Below are 12,687 nucleotides of genomic sequence, written 5' to 3'. Positions count from 1 at the left end.
CCTGCTGGGCTATTCTGGGTTCTCTGCAACTAAGGAGTGCTGCCCACAGCCGAACGCAGAGCTGCAGCTGAGGCCTCTGGAGTGCCGTGCAAAGCCAGAGTATCAGCTTCTTGAGTTTTACATTCCTCGCTGCAGGTAATACACTGCAGCCTTTTTTGCAAGAGCAGCATGTGGTTGACTCACATGTTGTGAATGGTCCACATTAACCCTTATTTCCTTCTACAGAACAGTTCCCTAGTCAGTTATTTTCCTTGGTGATTACATTTATCTGATCCTTCTTAAGCATAGTACTTACAGTTATCTCAGGTCACTCTTACTGATTTAGGAGATTTTTTTTTCTGATATATTGAGAATTTTTTAATTGTAAATATTCTCCACAGTGTTTGTAACCCCTCTAGTTTGGTGCTTTCCACAAATTCTGTCCAGAGCCATGACTACCATCCTTCACCTGAGCAACAATCACAAGTGAATAACACTTCAGGAGTGACAAGAAGTGCACCTTTCCTTGACAATATATGTATTGTGTATCCTGTGGCTGGGATCAACAGAATATCTTAGAGGCACATTGCTTTCAAGCCATGGGTTAGTAGGTATCATTGACCCAAGCTAGATTTTCTTTTAAAAAAGCATTTTTTCCTGGCACTCGCTTGTCTCCAGATAACCATGGTATTTGATTTGTTTTCTTGTTAGTGTTGTCTATGCCGAATTCCTAACAAAAGAAGGAGTTACTATGAAATTTATGAGGGCATCCACTGGGACATTTATCTTTAGCCCATCCCATCTCTCCAAAGTTGTTCTGTTACTCTTGGGTCTAGTATCAGCCAAGAGCTACAGTTACTTGCATGCTTATATAATGGATAGTTTTGAATTCATACAATTATATGTTACATACATTAGAGGATAGAAAGGAATCATACGGTGCAGCTTCCATCCCTCAGTGTCAGATGGGAGACACAATTTCCTTCCTGTTCTCAAGTCACTAGAATTCATATAATATCGTATATCATATTGTATCATATCGTATCATATTATAGAATGGTTTGGGTTGGAAGGGACCTTAAAGATCACCTGGTTCCAACCCCCCTGCCATGGGCAGGGACACCTCCACCAGCCCAGGTTGCTCAAAGCCCCATCCAACCTGGCCTTGAACACTTCCAGGGAGGGGACATCCACAACTTCCCTGGGCAACCTGTGCCAGTGTCTCATCATCCTCACAGTAAAGAAGTTCTTCCTAATATCCAGTCTAAATCTACCTTCTTCCAGTTTGAAGCCATTACCCTTTGTTCTATCACTGCCTGCCCTTGTAAAATGTCCCTCCTCAGCTTTCCTGTAGGATCCCTTCAGGAACTGGAAGGCAGCAACAAGGTCCCCCCGGAGCCTTCTCTTCTCCAGGCTGAACAGCCCCAACTCTCTCAGCCTGTCCTCATAAAGGAGGTGCTCCAGCCTTCCGATCATCTTTGTGGCCCTCCTTCAGACCTGCTTCAAGAACTTGATGTCCTTTTTGTGTTGGGGCTCAAAAACTGGATGCAGTATCCAGGTGGGGTCTCACGAGAGCAGAGGGGCAGAATCACCTCTCTTGCCCTGCTGCCACACTTCTTGTGATGCAGCCCAGGATGCGGTTGGCCTTCTGGGCTGCAAGCACACACTGCCAGCACATGTTGAGTTTTATATCGACTGACACCCCAAAGCCCTTCTCCTTGGGACTGCTCTTGAGCCATTCTCCGCCCAGCCTGGATTTGTGCTTGGGATTACCCTCTTCCAGGTGCACTTGGCCTTGTTGAATTATCCAGAAGCTTCGTAGCATGGAGCAGTAGACCACAGAGACTTCCTGAGCCTCAGGGGTTCAGACCTCAGTAGGTCTGTTCTTCTCAAGTGAAGACTGTGTAGCGAAGAGGATTACTCATGTTGTTCCATGTGTATGGATGAACGTGGCATGGCTGTGTACATATATCATGCCCTGGGGAGGTAACACTTTTGACAATTTATTTTGGAAGGCTCCTCATATTCAGCACAGGAGCTGGGCTTAAAAGCAAAGAGAAAGACAAAGACTGTATCCCAGAATAGAAAATAGCATACATATTTTCTATACATACAGATGAAATAATTTCATAATTCACATATGATATCGTATTAAACACCAGTCAGAAGTGCATGAATATTGAAGTACTTTCTACCCTAATCTGACTCTGATATTATAAATATTTTATTCGTTTTCTTATCTTCTGTTCCAGATTCCAATAACTGTGAAAAGGAACATTTTGAAATGGATATAGAAAGCAAGCAGAATGTCAGGTAACAAAATCTTTTTTTATACAAAAGCACTGGCCATGAAATTTTATGCATGTATTTAGAAAATCTGTCAAGCTTAATAATTAATGGAGAACTTTAAAAGAATGCAAAATTCCTTACAGAGAATAATTCTGAAAGTTATAAAGTATTCTCTTAAACTTGAAAACAACAATTTAAAAGAAGTGGTGAGTTTGTGTATTTCTGTTACTCTGTGTAATTTTCCAGAATGAAGAAATGTTTGCAAACTTACCTCACTTGAACAATTAGAAACTATTTAGCCCCAATTAAACCTAAAAAATATCATGAGAACAGGATTAACATGATCTCAACAATTTTATCAAATGTTGTTTTCAGCTACTGCTGAGATGTGTTGATGATGTGCTGTGTTCCTGCTTGAAACCAGCCACATTGAAAAGCATCAAGCATGACTTACATTGGAATAAGTAAACCACAAATGTACAGAGCAGGGCAGAGTTTTAGCACAGAAGTTTGTAATGCATGTACACACATGAATAATTTAAAGGGATTGCATTCACATTTCTTAAAGAATTGGTATGTGAAAAGATGTCCGGATTTTCAGCGTTTAGCCAGCAGAGTCACAGTTACGAAGGAAAGGAAGCACAAACAATAATGTGTGAATAACGTTGAAACTGAGTAGGAAGGAGAATTTTGTGGAATATGACTGAATTTACCCATGTGTCATTTTGATTGCAGAGCTGGCCCTAAGGAGCAGAAGTTCCCCTATGTGCGACTGGAGCGTCTGAAAATATGTGCATCAGAAGCAGGGAAGCTCCCAGTGTTTAAGCTCCAGCCACAGGACAATGAGCAGGAGGGCAATTTCCTCCTGATAGTTGAATGTGGGACCCAGTCTTCAAGTATGTCTATAAAGGTGAGTGGACTTTCCTTGACTTTCGTGGACTTTCTGCCCTTATCTCATTGGCTTGCACCCACAGTTTCTGAAAGTTGTTCTACACTAAACAAGTTTGTAGATTCATTTCACCCTCAGACACGTCTTTGATGGGTTGAAATAATAGAGAATGCAGATTTTAGTTTGTTGTATAGCTCTCTGATACTTCCATTTCTGAGAAGGCTATCTCTGGGATTGGATAGCTGTAATGTTTTTGTATTCTAGCAAACAACCTGACTTGTCTGTCTAGTTAAAAATGTGGGATAAATAGCTTAAAACTGACCCAAATGTATATTTGAGTGATAGGAACTGATTCCAGAAGTCACAGTGTAATAGATTTTTAAAAGCTTTGTATTCCATTGCTTCATTGAAGTCTTGATTGTGAACTTTTTTCCACAGAAGGAAACAGGAATTTCTGATGGGAACAAAAAACTATACTTTTCTTTTTTTAGCTGTTGACTGTAAAATTTGCAAATAAGGTTGTAAACTATCCTGTTTCTAGCATCCGTGATATGAAACCTGTACAACTCTCTCACAGTGCTATTACATTGTGGTATGTGGAGGAAATCACTTGACCAAGCTGACCTGGCCAGCCCATGTCAGTCTTCGAGCCGAGGGTGGGCCTACTGAACCCCAGTGCCTTCTCCAGTAGAGTTCACTGCAGAGAAACCATTTTATCTGCAGACAATTGCTGCTTTTATATGCTTATATATGGAAATGATGATTGTGTGATCCCAGATTTTTCTTCCTTCAAGATAAATAAAGATAGTCCAATTGAAGGACTGAAATCCAAAGAGGAGAACTCAGAGGACAGAAAATTTCTTGAATCCCAAACGGCAGGACAGACACAATCATCTCCTACAGATACTCCATCTGTTGATCAGAAGCTCAGCAATTGCACCTCCATCACGAAAAAATCTGCAGTTACTCAGGAAGTCAGTCTAATTGAAAATGAGGATTTCTGTGCTGTGTGTCTTAATGGAGGAGAACTGTTGTGCTGTGATCACTGCCCCAAGGTCTTCCATCTCTCCTGCCATGTTCCAGCCCTGCTCAGCTTTCCAGTGTGAGTGTGTATGACATTTTCCTAATGTGCTCAGTTTCTGCTCACTGCCTTGGGACAGAATATATCCTTAGGGCTATATGTGTCAACTTTACACAAGGGTAGGGACTGCATCTCTCACTTGCCTTTTTTGTTACTTTACTTGCAAAGGGAAGAATTGTCTTACATGCTAGGAACTGGATGAATTTTCGCCAATATCTGTTTGCAGCTGTGTATGCCCTTTCTGCAGTTAGCTGGCCAGTACAAAGGAGGTGGCAAACCCGAGCTTTAAAAATGTTCTTATGACTTACTGGAGAAAAAGAAAATCCTAACTCTCATGTAACATCTGTGGTGTAGACGTCAGCTCCTCTCTGCAAGAACAAGTGACTAGCACAAGGAAAGGGCAATCAGTGAGTTCCTATTCAGTTTTCTAGCCAGTTTTATGAGAAATTTAGGATTATTGGTGCTTTTGTGGAAATGCTTAGGACATGCTTTTTCGTAAGACGCACATTCCCTAGGAACTTGTCACAGATGAATTGTATGTGACAAAGAGCCAGAATTAAGTACGTGTCCACATACCAAACTTTATAAGTGAGGCTGAATAATGTGCATTGCTGGTGGTGTATAATTCTGAATTCTGTTACAAATCATTAGCAGGTGGGAACAGAGGCTACTTCATTTGCACCAAGCCCAAATATCTGTCTCAGTCAAGAAAAATGTGTTTTGTGAGGTATTAGTTTGAAGATTTGGTTTTGTTCTTTCTGTTCAAAAAGCAGGCATTTCTGTCTCTTAGCTTTTCACTCCTTTCTCTAATAGCTGAGTCATTGCTAAACCTTTAGTTTCAAAACAATGTGAAAACCATGTTTTTCTTTCAAAATAAATTTCCTAGGCAAAGTTAAATTCTAATGAAGTAAATTAGTTCCCTTAACTAAAGTTCTTTATTCATAGCTCTTTAAAGACCTTGATCTATAGTTATTCAGGCCCTGATGCTGCATCACTGCCTTAATGAAATTCTTCAAGAGGTTTCTGAAAACAGATCTACTAGGAAGGACACTTATGCCCATGCAGAATTGTGTCTGTTGGGTTTGGGAACCTGTGTAATAGGTTATAGTACTATAATACATAATAATACATAATACCTGTATTATGACCTCTTCTGATAACCTTGATTTTTTTAGATAAATGTCAATGATCATATAAATTGATAATATATGTCTCAATCATCAAATGGATCTGGTTTTGTCTTATAACCCATCTGTCGACTATTTTTCCTTAACGTTGTTTTTTTGAAGAACAGCACTTGAATCAATACAGCTGCACACACTCCTGATACATGATTTCAAACACTTACTGTTTTTTTTCTCTGTGACAGAAGAAGTGCAATGAGCAGAATCTGAAATCATCGTACTTCTAATTAGATTCAATTCTCTTGAAGAACATCTAGCACAATGGGCTTCAGATTGCCTGCTATCGTCATACTAGTTAAGGATGAGACTTGTTTCCAAATACAGTGATTCCTGAGGTTTGTTATTTGACAAGGTTGCTGATAAAATTTGACAAAAAATTGGTTTTGATTTCTTGTTTTGCAGGGGAGAATGGGTGTGCACGCTGTGCCGTAATCCAGTGAAACCAGAGGTGGAATATGACTGTGAAAATACACGCTACAGCCAAAGTTATAATGCACAATATGGCCTTGATGATTCTGACCAGAAGGTGAGAATAACTATCTATTGTGTTAGTCAGAAAAAGACAAGTGATCTTAGCATGAAGCTTTTCCTCTTCATAGGAAAGATGACTGATTTGACTTGGTTGCTACTGGAATGTTTCAGAGAGCAGTAAATACAACAAAAGCATTGTTAGTATTCAGTTATATCATTCTCTTCTATCTAGACATCGCTGTTGAATTTTAAAATGAATGATGTCATAGAAAGATGAAACAGCCAGATCTGGAACTCCTTTCTCCTTTGAACAGGGAAGTCACACTCAGCAGCAGAGCAAACTTTCCTGAGTCCACTTTGCCTGGCTTTGTGCCACTGAATCTTTTTTGTTTAAGACTTGGCACCTTCTCAGACATCTACTTAGGACAGTTGCAATGTCATTTTTGTATGCAGACACTTTTTTACTTTCAGTCAGATTGAAATCATCATACAGTCTTCATATGTACTGTTAATCCCCTTGAAGATGACATTTAGGCGCTGTTCACTCAGCCTAGATGAAAACTTATCTCTTTGCAGCCTCATTACCAGTTTTCTCTCCCAAACTTCCCATGGAAAAATACCATTTCTTAAAGTCCACTTAGTGGTTGGAAGCCACAAGTTCCAAGTAAATGTCCAGTGTCTATTGGAGGCAGCTGGACACAGAGACTAAGTCCAGACAGCTGAGTGCAGATGCTGAGCTGGCTCTAGAATAAGGCACTGGTCTAGTCTGGGCAGAATTCATAGCCAACAGCAATGGTTCTTACAGCACGGGAGCCCTTTGGCAAGGCCTATGAGCAGAGCCACAGCACTGCTCAAATTCATCCATGCTGTTTCCAGACCTGAGCTACTCTGTCCATAAAGAGCTGGACACAGCTTCTTGACATTGATGTGGCCCCAGTTTCTATTGAACTGAGTAGAACTGGCCAGCAATAGTTGGGATCTGGGTCTTGATTTGCGAGGCTCTCTTTAGGGAATTGATTTGATTAGAAATTCCGTTGCTTGTAAGAAAACGTGACTTATGATGTTTTTGTAGTGCTTTCTTTTGCATCAGTGACAAAGCCAAAGACTAGTATAAGTATTTTATAAGTTATCAATGATTAAATTGAACTGTTTTCATACAGTATTACCAGCTACATAACTTACATCCATTTGTATGAATGGGTATGAATGGTGTGAAATGTTTTCCATTTAACTGTTCCCACACAGTTACTGCTGTTCTTTTAGTCAAGAGCCAAGGACTAGATCTGGAGTGCAGAAAGGAAATAGTGATAGCAATGAATTCCCGGGAGTTTCCAGGAAAGATACATGCATGCCAAAAACTTTACATAATGCTTTTTTTTTCTTGCATTTCTTGACTGTTCTCAGTTTCAAAACTATAGAAATGCTATGAGGCAAAATGTCCTCCAGGTTATAGTGAAATGTGCCATTTTGCATCAGAAATGCACAGACTACATGGAAACTTCTCTTGTTGTTAGTATGATTGCTTAACTAAGGGCAAGAATGAAACTTACTCGTTTTGAATTAAAATGCGTTTAAAATTTGGCTTCTACAGAAGTGTGAAAAGCTGGTGCTTTCCCTGTTCTGCAGTAATATGAGCCTCCCATTCCATGAACCTGTCAGCCCCCTGGTAAGTCCTGCACATGCCTGAGTCAGAGGGAATCTGAAGAATAGTCTGGCACACCACACAGGTTTTTCCTTTGTATTCTTGAAAGATTTTCATTAGCGTTTTTTCTGAACAGCATTGCTTCCTAGGGAAAGGTTGGTGTTTTCTTCCTGCAAGTTCTTTGAAAGTGCCAGTGTGAAGGCAGGTAAATGCTGGCCAACATTCTCAAGGCCAGGTTTGGGTGCCAATTTAAGATGCTGCTAGGATATTAATGGTATATGAGGGGTTCCAGTGATTAAGAAAGTTGACTTGCTGCATAAATGGAGAATGTTGCACTGCCATAAGAAAGATGTGTTTTAGAAATAACCCTGGGGTCCCTCTTTTACGGTGTTTTGCACAAAGGTTGTAATGTGACTACGTTTAGAGGAAGCTGTGGAGACTGCTGTTTTATTATTCTGCAATATTAACTGGCTATTGTAAGGAATATATATAAGGAATATATAGATTCACACTATTGTAACAATAGAACACCATGTCAAACAATTTGGAGGAGGAAAATGAGAGGAGGAAATAAATGGTTTTCTGTGAAGGAATAGTCCAAACAACAATATAAAAAACATTCCACCTAATAGAGCTTGTAATGTATTTGTGGAACTCATACCTAGCAAGTAGGATTTGACCCAGAAATATTTAAGGAGTGGAATATCCTGGTAACTGGTGCCCATTGAAAGAGATTTTTGTTGAACTTTAAAAAGAGTGCATAGTAGCATATTTTTAGTCACTCTTGGCAGACTGCTTCCTACAGCATCAGCTGCCAGTATCTCAGCACATTGCTTTTATAACTGCTTGGGGGAAATGTTAGCTAATTGTCAGTATTACATATATTATTGATTAGGGTTAAACAACGACATTTTTATCTGGGGATAAGCTTTAGAAAGTGCAAATAGCAGAGCAGTCACTGAAGTGTGCTATTTTCAAGATTAGTCTTGCAAGCAAATATTTTTAATCAAACCAAAAAGCACCCAGGAAGATGCTGTGCGTGGTGTAGGCACCAAAAGACTAGAGCTCTCTCCCTTGATGCAAGGAATGCTCTGCAGTGACTTCTGTCTGAGGTTGGATAGAAGTCACTGGAGAGGAAATGTTAGAACTAAAACAATTACATACCTGCATTTTATTCTTATTGCAGGCTCAGCATTATTATCAGATCATCAAAAGGCCAATGGATTTGTCAATCATACGAAAAAAGCTGCAAAAACAGGAGAAGTGCCACTATTCTGCACCTGAGGAACTTGTGTCTGACGTGCGTCTCATGTTTTGGAACTGTGCAAAGTTCAATTATGTAGGTTTCTAATATGCATGGGTGGGGGGAATACGAACCAGAGGGTTGCTCTTTCAAGCTGTCACACTGGTGCAGCTATTGGTTCTATTGACACCAGATATGGGATTGGGATAAACAGAAGTATTAATCAGTTTTACTCTTGGGAAATGATAATTTATTTTTTTTAATGACGGAAATGGAGATATATATGGATCTGAGAACTTGAGATACATATGGATCTAAAACTAAAGAGCAACATCTTAACTGATAGCTTTTTGGAATGCTGCTGAATTTGCTGTGAGAAGCTAGTCATGGCCAGCAAAATTCAGGTGCATAGATATTCCTAAGCAATGGTGACTGCTATTCTTTCTAGTTCACTGCACTTTTTTTCTTAGAGGTGCAGGATCATGTTCCTTAATAGCAGCAACTGTGTTTTACTCAAATTGTAAATGCAGAGAGACTGGTGGGCTGTAGAAAGTGCACAGGAGACTAATGGAGATATAGCAGACAGAACCAAGGCAAGGCATTAGGATAGTGTAGTCACTGGGCTTTGATCCTTGATGATTTCTGTGTGCAGTAATGCTGAATGGTTGTGTATTCTCTTACAGCCGGATTCAGAGGTTGCTGAGGCTGGACGATGCCTAGGTGTATTCTTTGAGGGGAAACTGAAGGAGATTTATCCAGATAGGCATTTTTCTTCAATGCAACAAGACGACTCTGATTCTGAAGAAGTGAAAAGTCAGAATAGCAAAATGCCACCCCAAGATTTTCAGTGGCCATCGTATGGACAGGAGTACGTTCAGCCTAAAAGGAGACGGCGCCATGCTGTAAGACTGCAAAAGCAAAAGCATTTGGTTGCTAAGTGGCCACCCTGCTAATTCTGTTTACAGCTACTGATGGGAGGTTTGGATAGGGATGTGTGGGAAAACTGTCACAGAGATGTGATCGGTTCTACAGTTTTATGTCAAGATCCTCTGAGTGGAATAAAGTGTCAGTTGTGTATAAATGTGTGAGCATTAGCAAATGAAGTGTCTCAGGCCACACGGTTATCTTCCGAGCAGAATCTCTGTCAAGATTTTTAAAAAGACTAAGCCCTCTAGCTATTCACTGTTTGTTCCTTTGTACACAGGAAAGTGAAAAAAAATAAAAGAATGATGTTTCAGCCAGCTAGCAGCCTTCCTCAGGTACGACTTCCTCAAGAGACGAGATTTGCTATGAAGAATCCAGCAGCATAACTGACTGACTTAAGGTGTGTGGGAGGAAAGCAAAGCACTCGGGCTGTTTATTTAAACTCTCCTCATCTGCTGACCATATGCCTTATTTCTAGATCTTGTGGGCAGAGAACAGATCCAAAGTATTTGCATCTGTCAATATTCAATCGTGTATATGCTTTGCAGTGTTTACACTGAAGTACTAATGTTTTGGTGATAGGTAATGATGCTTAATAATGAAAGTAACATGCTAATAATAGCATAATAATAACTGCAGTACCGTTTTATAGTATGTTCAACATGACATCTCTATTTTATAGAGCACAGGTAACCATGTAATAATCTTGCAACCTCAGTGTGCATGTTGGCCATGCTTTGTGTAGTCATAAAAGCCGTAATCCTGTTGTCTTATTCAATGACTTTTCTGGGAGCTTGGCTGCTCGAGGCCTGTGAGATACAGTCTAATGTGATTATCTGATTAACTGTTTCTTTTGAAGCAGAGCATTTTCATTAATCACAAAAGAACAAGTGCTAATAGTGCTAATAGCAGGACTCTGTTGAGCTGTTTCTCAGTGCATATTGGATGCTCTGTGTGCAAGGAATGGTTCTTTCAGTATCTAATTCATGCTCAGTAGAGCAGTGTGGGATTTCTTGGGTCTCAAAAATAGCATTTTTATACAACCCAAGCCAGTTGATTATCTTTAAAGCAGATATTGGAGTTCAATAAATTAACTATGAAGCAAATTACATGGTTATAGAAGTGCCTATAAAATAACGTAATATATTCCTGATTTTCTCTTTGTTTATTTCTTGTAGTTGTGATTACCAGCAGTGGTATAAGATGATAATAATATGTATATGTAGAAGCTCAAACAGAATTAAAGGATGTCTAAGCTTTCTTTTTTTTCTTTGTTTTGCTAAATTCTACAATGTATTGGCAGAACACCACCAAGGGCCGGAAGAGCAATTTTAGAGTTCACTTGAATAAAGGGTAGCATGTAATTGTAAAGCCTAAAGGGTGGGATAGGTAACAAGACATAACCTCTGATGAGAGAGTTAGGATTTGCAAGCTCTTCCAGAAGCAGGCCAGCCAGATCTTTGCGGGACCAATGCTTTCTTTGTGTGTGTGAGGGTGTCTTCCTCCTCAGAGCTTTACCCAGCAGTGTAAAGCTGGGCTGTGATCTGGCTCTCAGAGAGAAGGGTTGTTCCAGATCTCAAACAGTTAAAGTTCATTTTAATTAGGTTTCTGTAAAGAAAGATGATATTTTCAGCATAGGTTATGTGGGCTATTTGGTTTGGTAACCATGTACGTTATTTTAGATAACACTTTAAAGTAAAGGTTTATATATGAAATAATAAGATGTGAATGTTATATTCTGTTATGTGACTTACTGTTTGCCATTAACTTGGTAGTGAGCTAATGTTTTCTCTTCTTTGAAGAAACTGACTGGGAAACTGTGAGATGAAGGGACAGCCTTTACATTTTCTCTATGTGAATTCCCATGTGTTTGCTTTCTGTCAAACTCCTGTTCTCAAAACAGTGCCTTGGCACAAAGAAATGAGAGTGGAGTTGTAACTGAATGAATCACCCTTATCTCTGCTACAGGTATCACCTTTTCTCAGTTGGTAATTAATTCCTTCACCAAAGACCTATCTTTTACTATTAATAGAGCAAAAATTATATGCTCTGTAGCTTTCATCTAGGGGCAAAGGTAGAAATGGGAGAGACAATTGACAATTTCCTCTTTTCCTGGAAGAGCAGAGTAAACGAGAGGCTGCTTCTCTTTTATAAAGGCTGTAAGTTTCTTCACTGTACCATTAGTTTTGGAGAACACCTGTTTTAATAAAATTTATCCAGGGTATATTAAGGGTACCAGTATCATCTGTAAGATACCCTTTGGATGTGTGCTGGCAGAACGTTATGGCCTGAGCACTCTTAAGGCTGACTTTGGTTTTGATTACTTCTCTAAGACAAAGTAACACTTAAAAAAATACTCATAAACTTCATGTCATGTTGGTAAGCAGAACAGAAACTGAGCTCACATGTATGACTTCGCACACTTTCAAACAGAAATCTGTGGGTCAGCAACTTCACAATACATTGCATGTTTTAAGAATATTATCCATCTCAGACATTGCCATAAATTGCTGGCTCGTGATGCTCCTGCAGCTGGACACCGTGCCACCAGGGCCTTCCTGGGGTGTTTACTCTGTTGAAGTCCAATTGCACACTGGTAACGGCACTGAGAGGCATGAAAGGAAGGCTGTCTCTTCCAAAATCCAACAGCCCACATGGCCCAAAAGAGAAGTGAGGTTATGGAGTTACTTTTTCTTCTGTCACGCAGCCCGTTCACAATCCAGAATGTGTAGGAAATGAAGCCAGGAGGAACCCCTGGAGTTTTCCACTAGATGTAAGTATTGCAGAAACAAGTGCCAGCAACACTGTGAAAACCTCAGCGAACGCACTAGGCTTCTGCAAATGCAACCAAGGTTGCAGTTTTTCCTTTTTTCTTTAGTTCTGGGTTACATGTAGAATGGAAAACTCCTCTTTGTTTGAAGCAGTTGGAAAAGATTAACTACACTTCAATAATAGGTCCGTTGAAGAAGAAATGACAGCTACAGA

The 12,687-nt window shown here is 39.8% G+C and overlaps 1 protein-coding gene across 1 annotated transcript in view; it reads left to right on the top strand.

Moving 5' to 3' along the window:
* LOC104540860 (tripartite motif-containing protein 66-like) overlaps positions 1-10,088 on the top strand; it is a 14,673-nt gene extending 4,585 nt beyond the window's left edge. Inside the window, exons 4-11 of the mRNA XM_010184772.1 lie at positions 2,232-2,292; positions 3,004-3,178; positions 3,952-4,259; positions 5,825-5,948; positions 7,485-7,559; positions 8,722-8,874; positions 9,462-9,675; positions 9,979-10,088. Of these exons, the coding sequence (XP_010183074.1) occupies positions 2,232-2,292; positions 3,004-3,178; positions 3,952-4,259; positions 5,825-5,948; positions 7,485-7,559; positions 8,722-8,874; positions 9,462-9,675; positions 9,979-10,088 (1,220 nt within the window). The remainder of the gene's footprint in view (positions 1-2,231; positions 2,293-3,003; positions 3,179-3,951; positions 4,260-5,824; positions 5,949-7,484; positions 7,560-8,721; positions 8,875-9,461; positions 9,676-9,978) is intronic.
* The last annotated feature ends 2,599 nt before the right edge of the window (positions 10,089-12,687 follow it).

The sequence above is a fragment of the Mesitornis unicolor genome, unplaced genomic scaffold, assembly GCF_000695765.1.
Source record: "Mesitornis unicolor isolate BGI_N332 unplaced genomic scaffold, ASM69576v1 scaffold26185, whole genome shotgun sequence".
NCBI classification, from domain to species: Eukaryota; Metazoa; Chordata; class Aves; order Mesitornithiformes; family Mesitornithidae; genus Mesitornis; species Mesitornis unicolor.
Note: the sequence above shows the minus strand (reverse complement) of the source record. Positions and strands in the feature narration are given on the sequence as shown.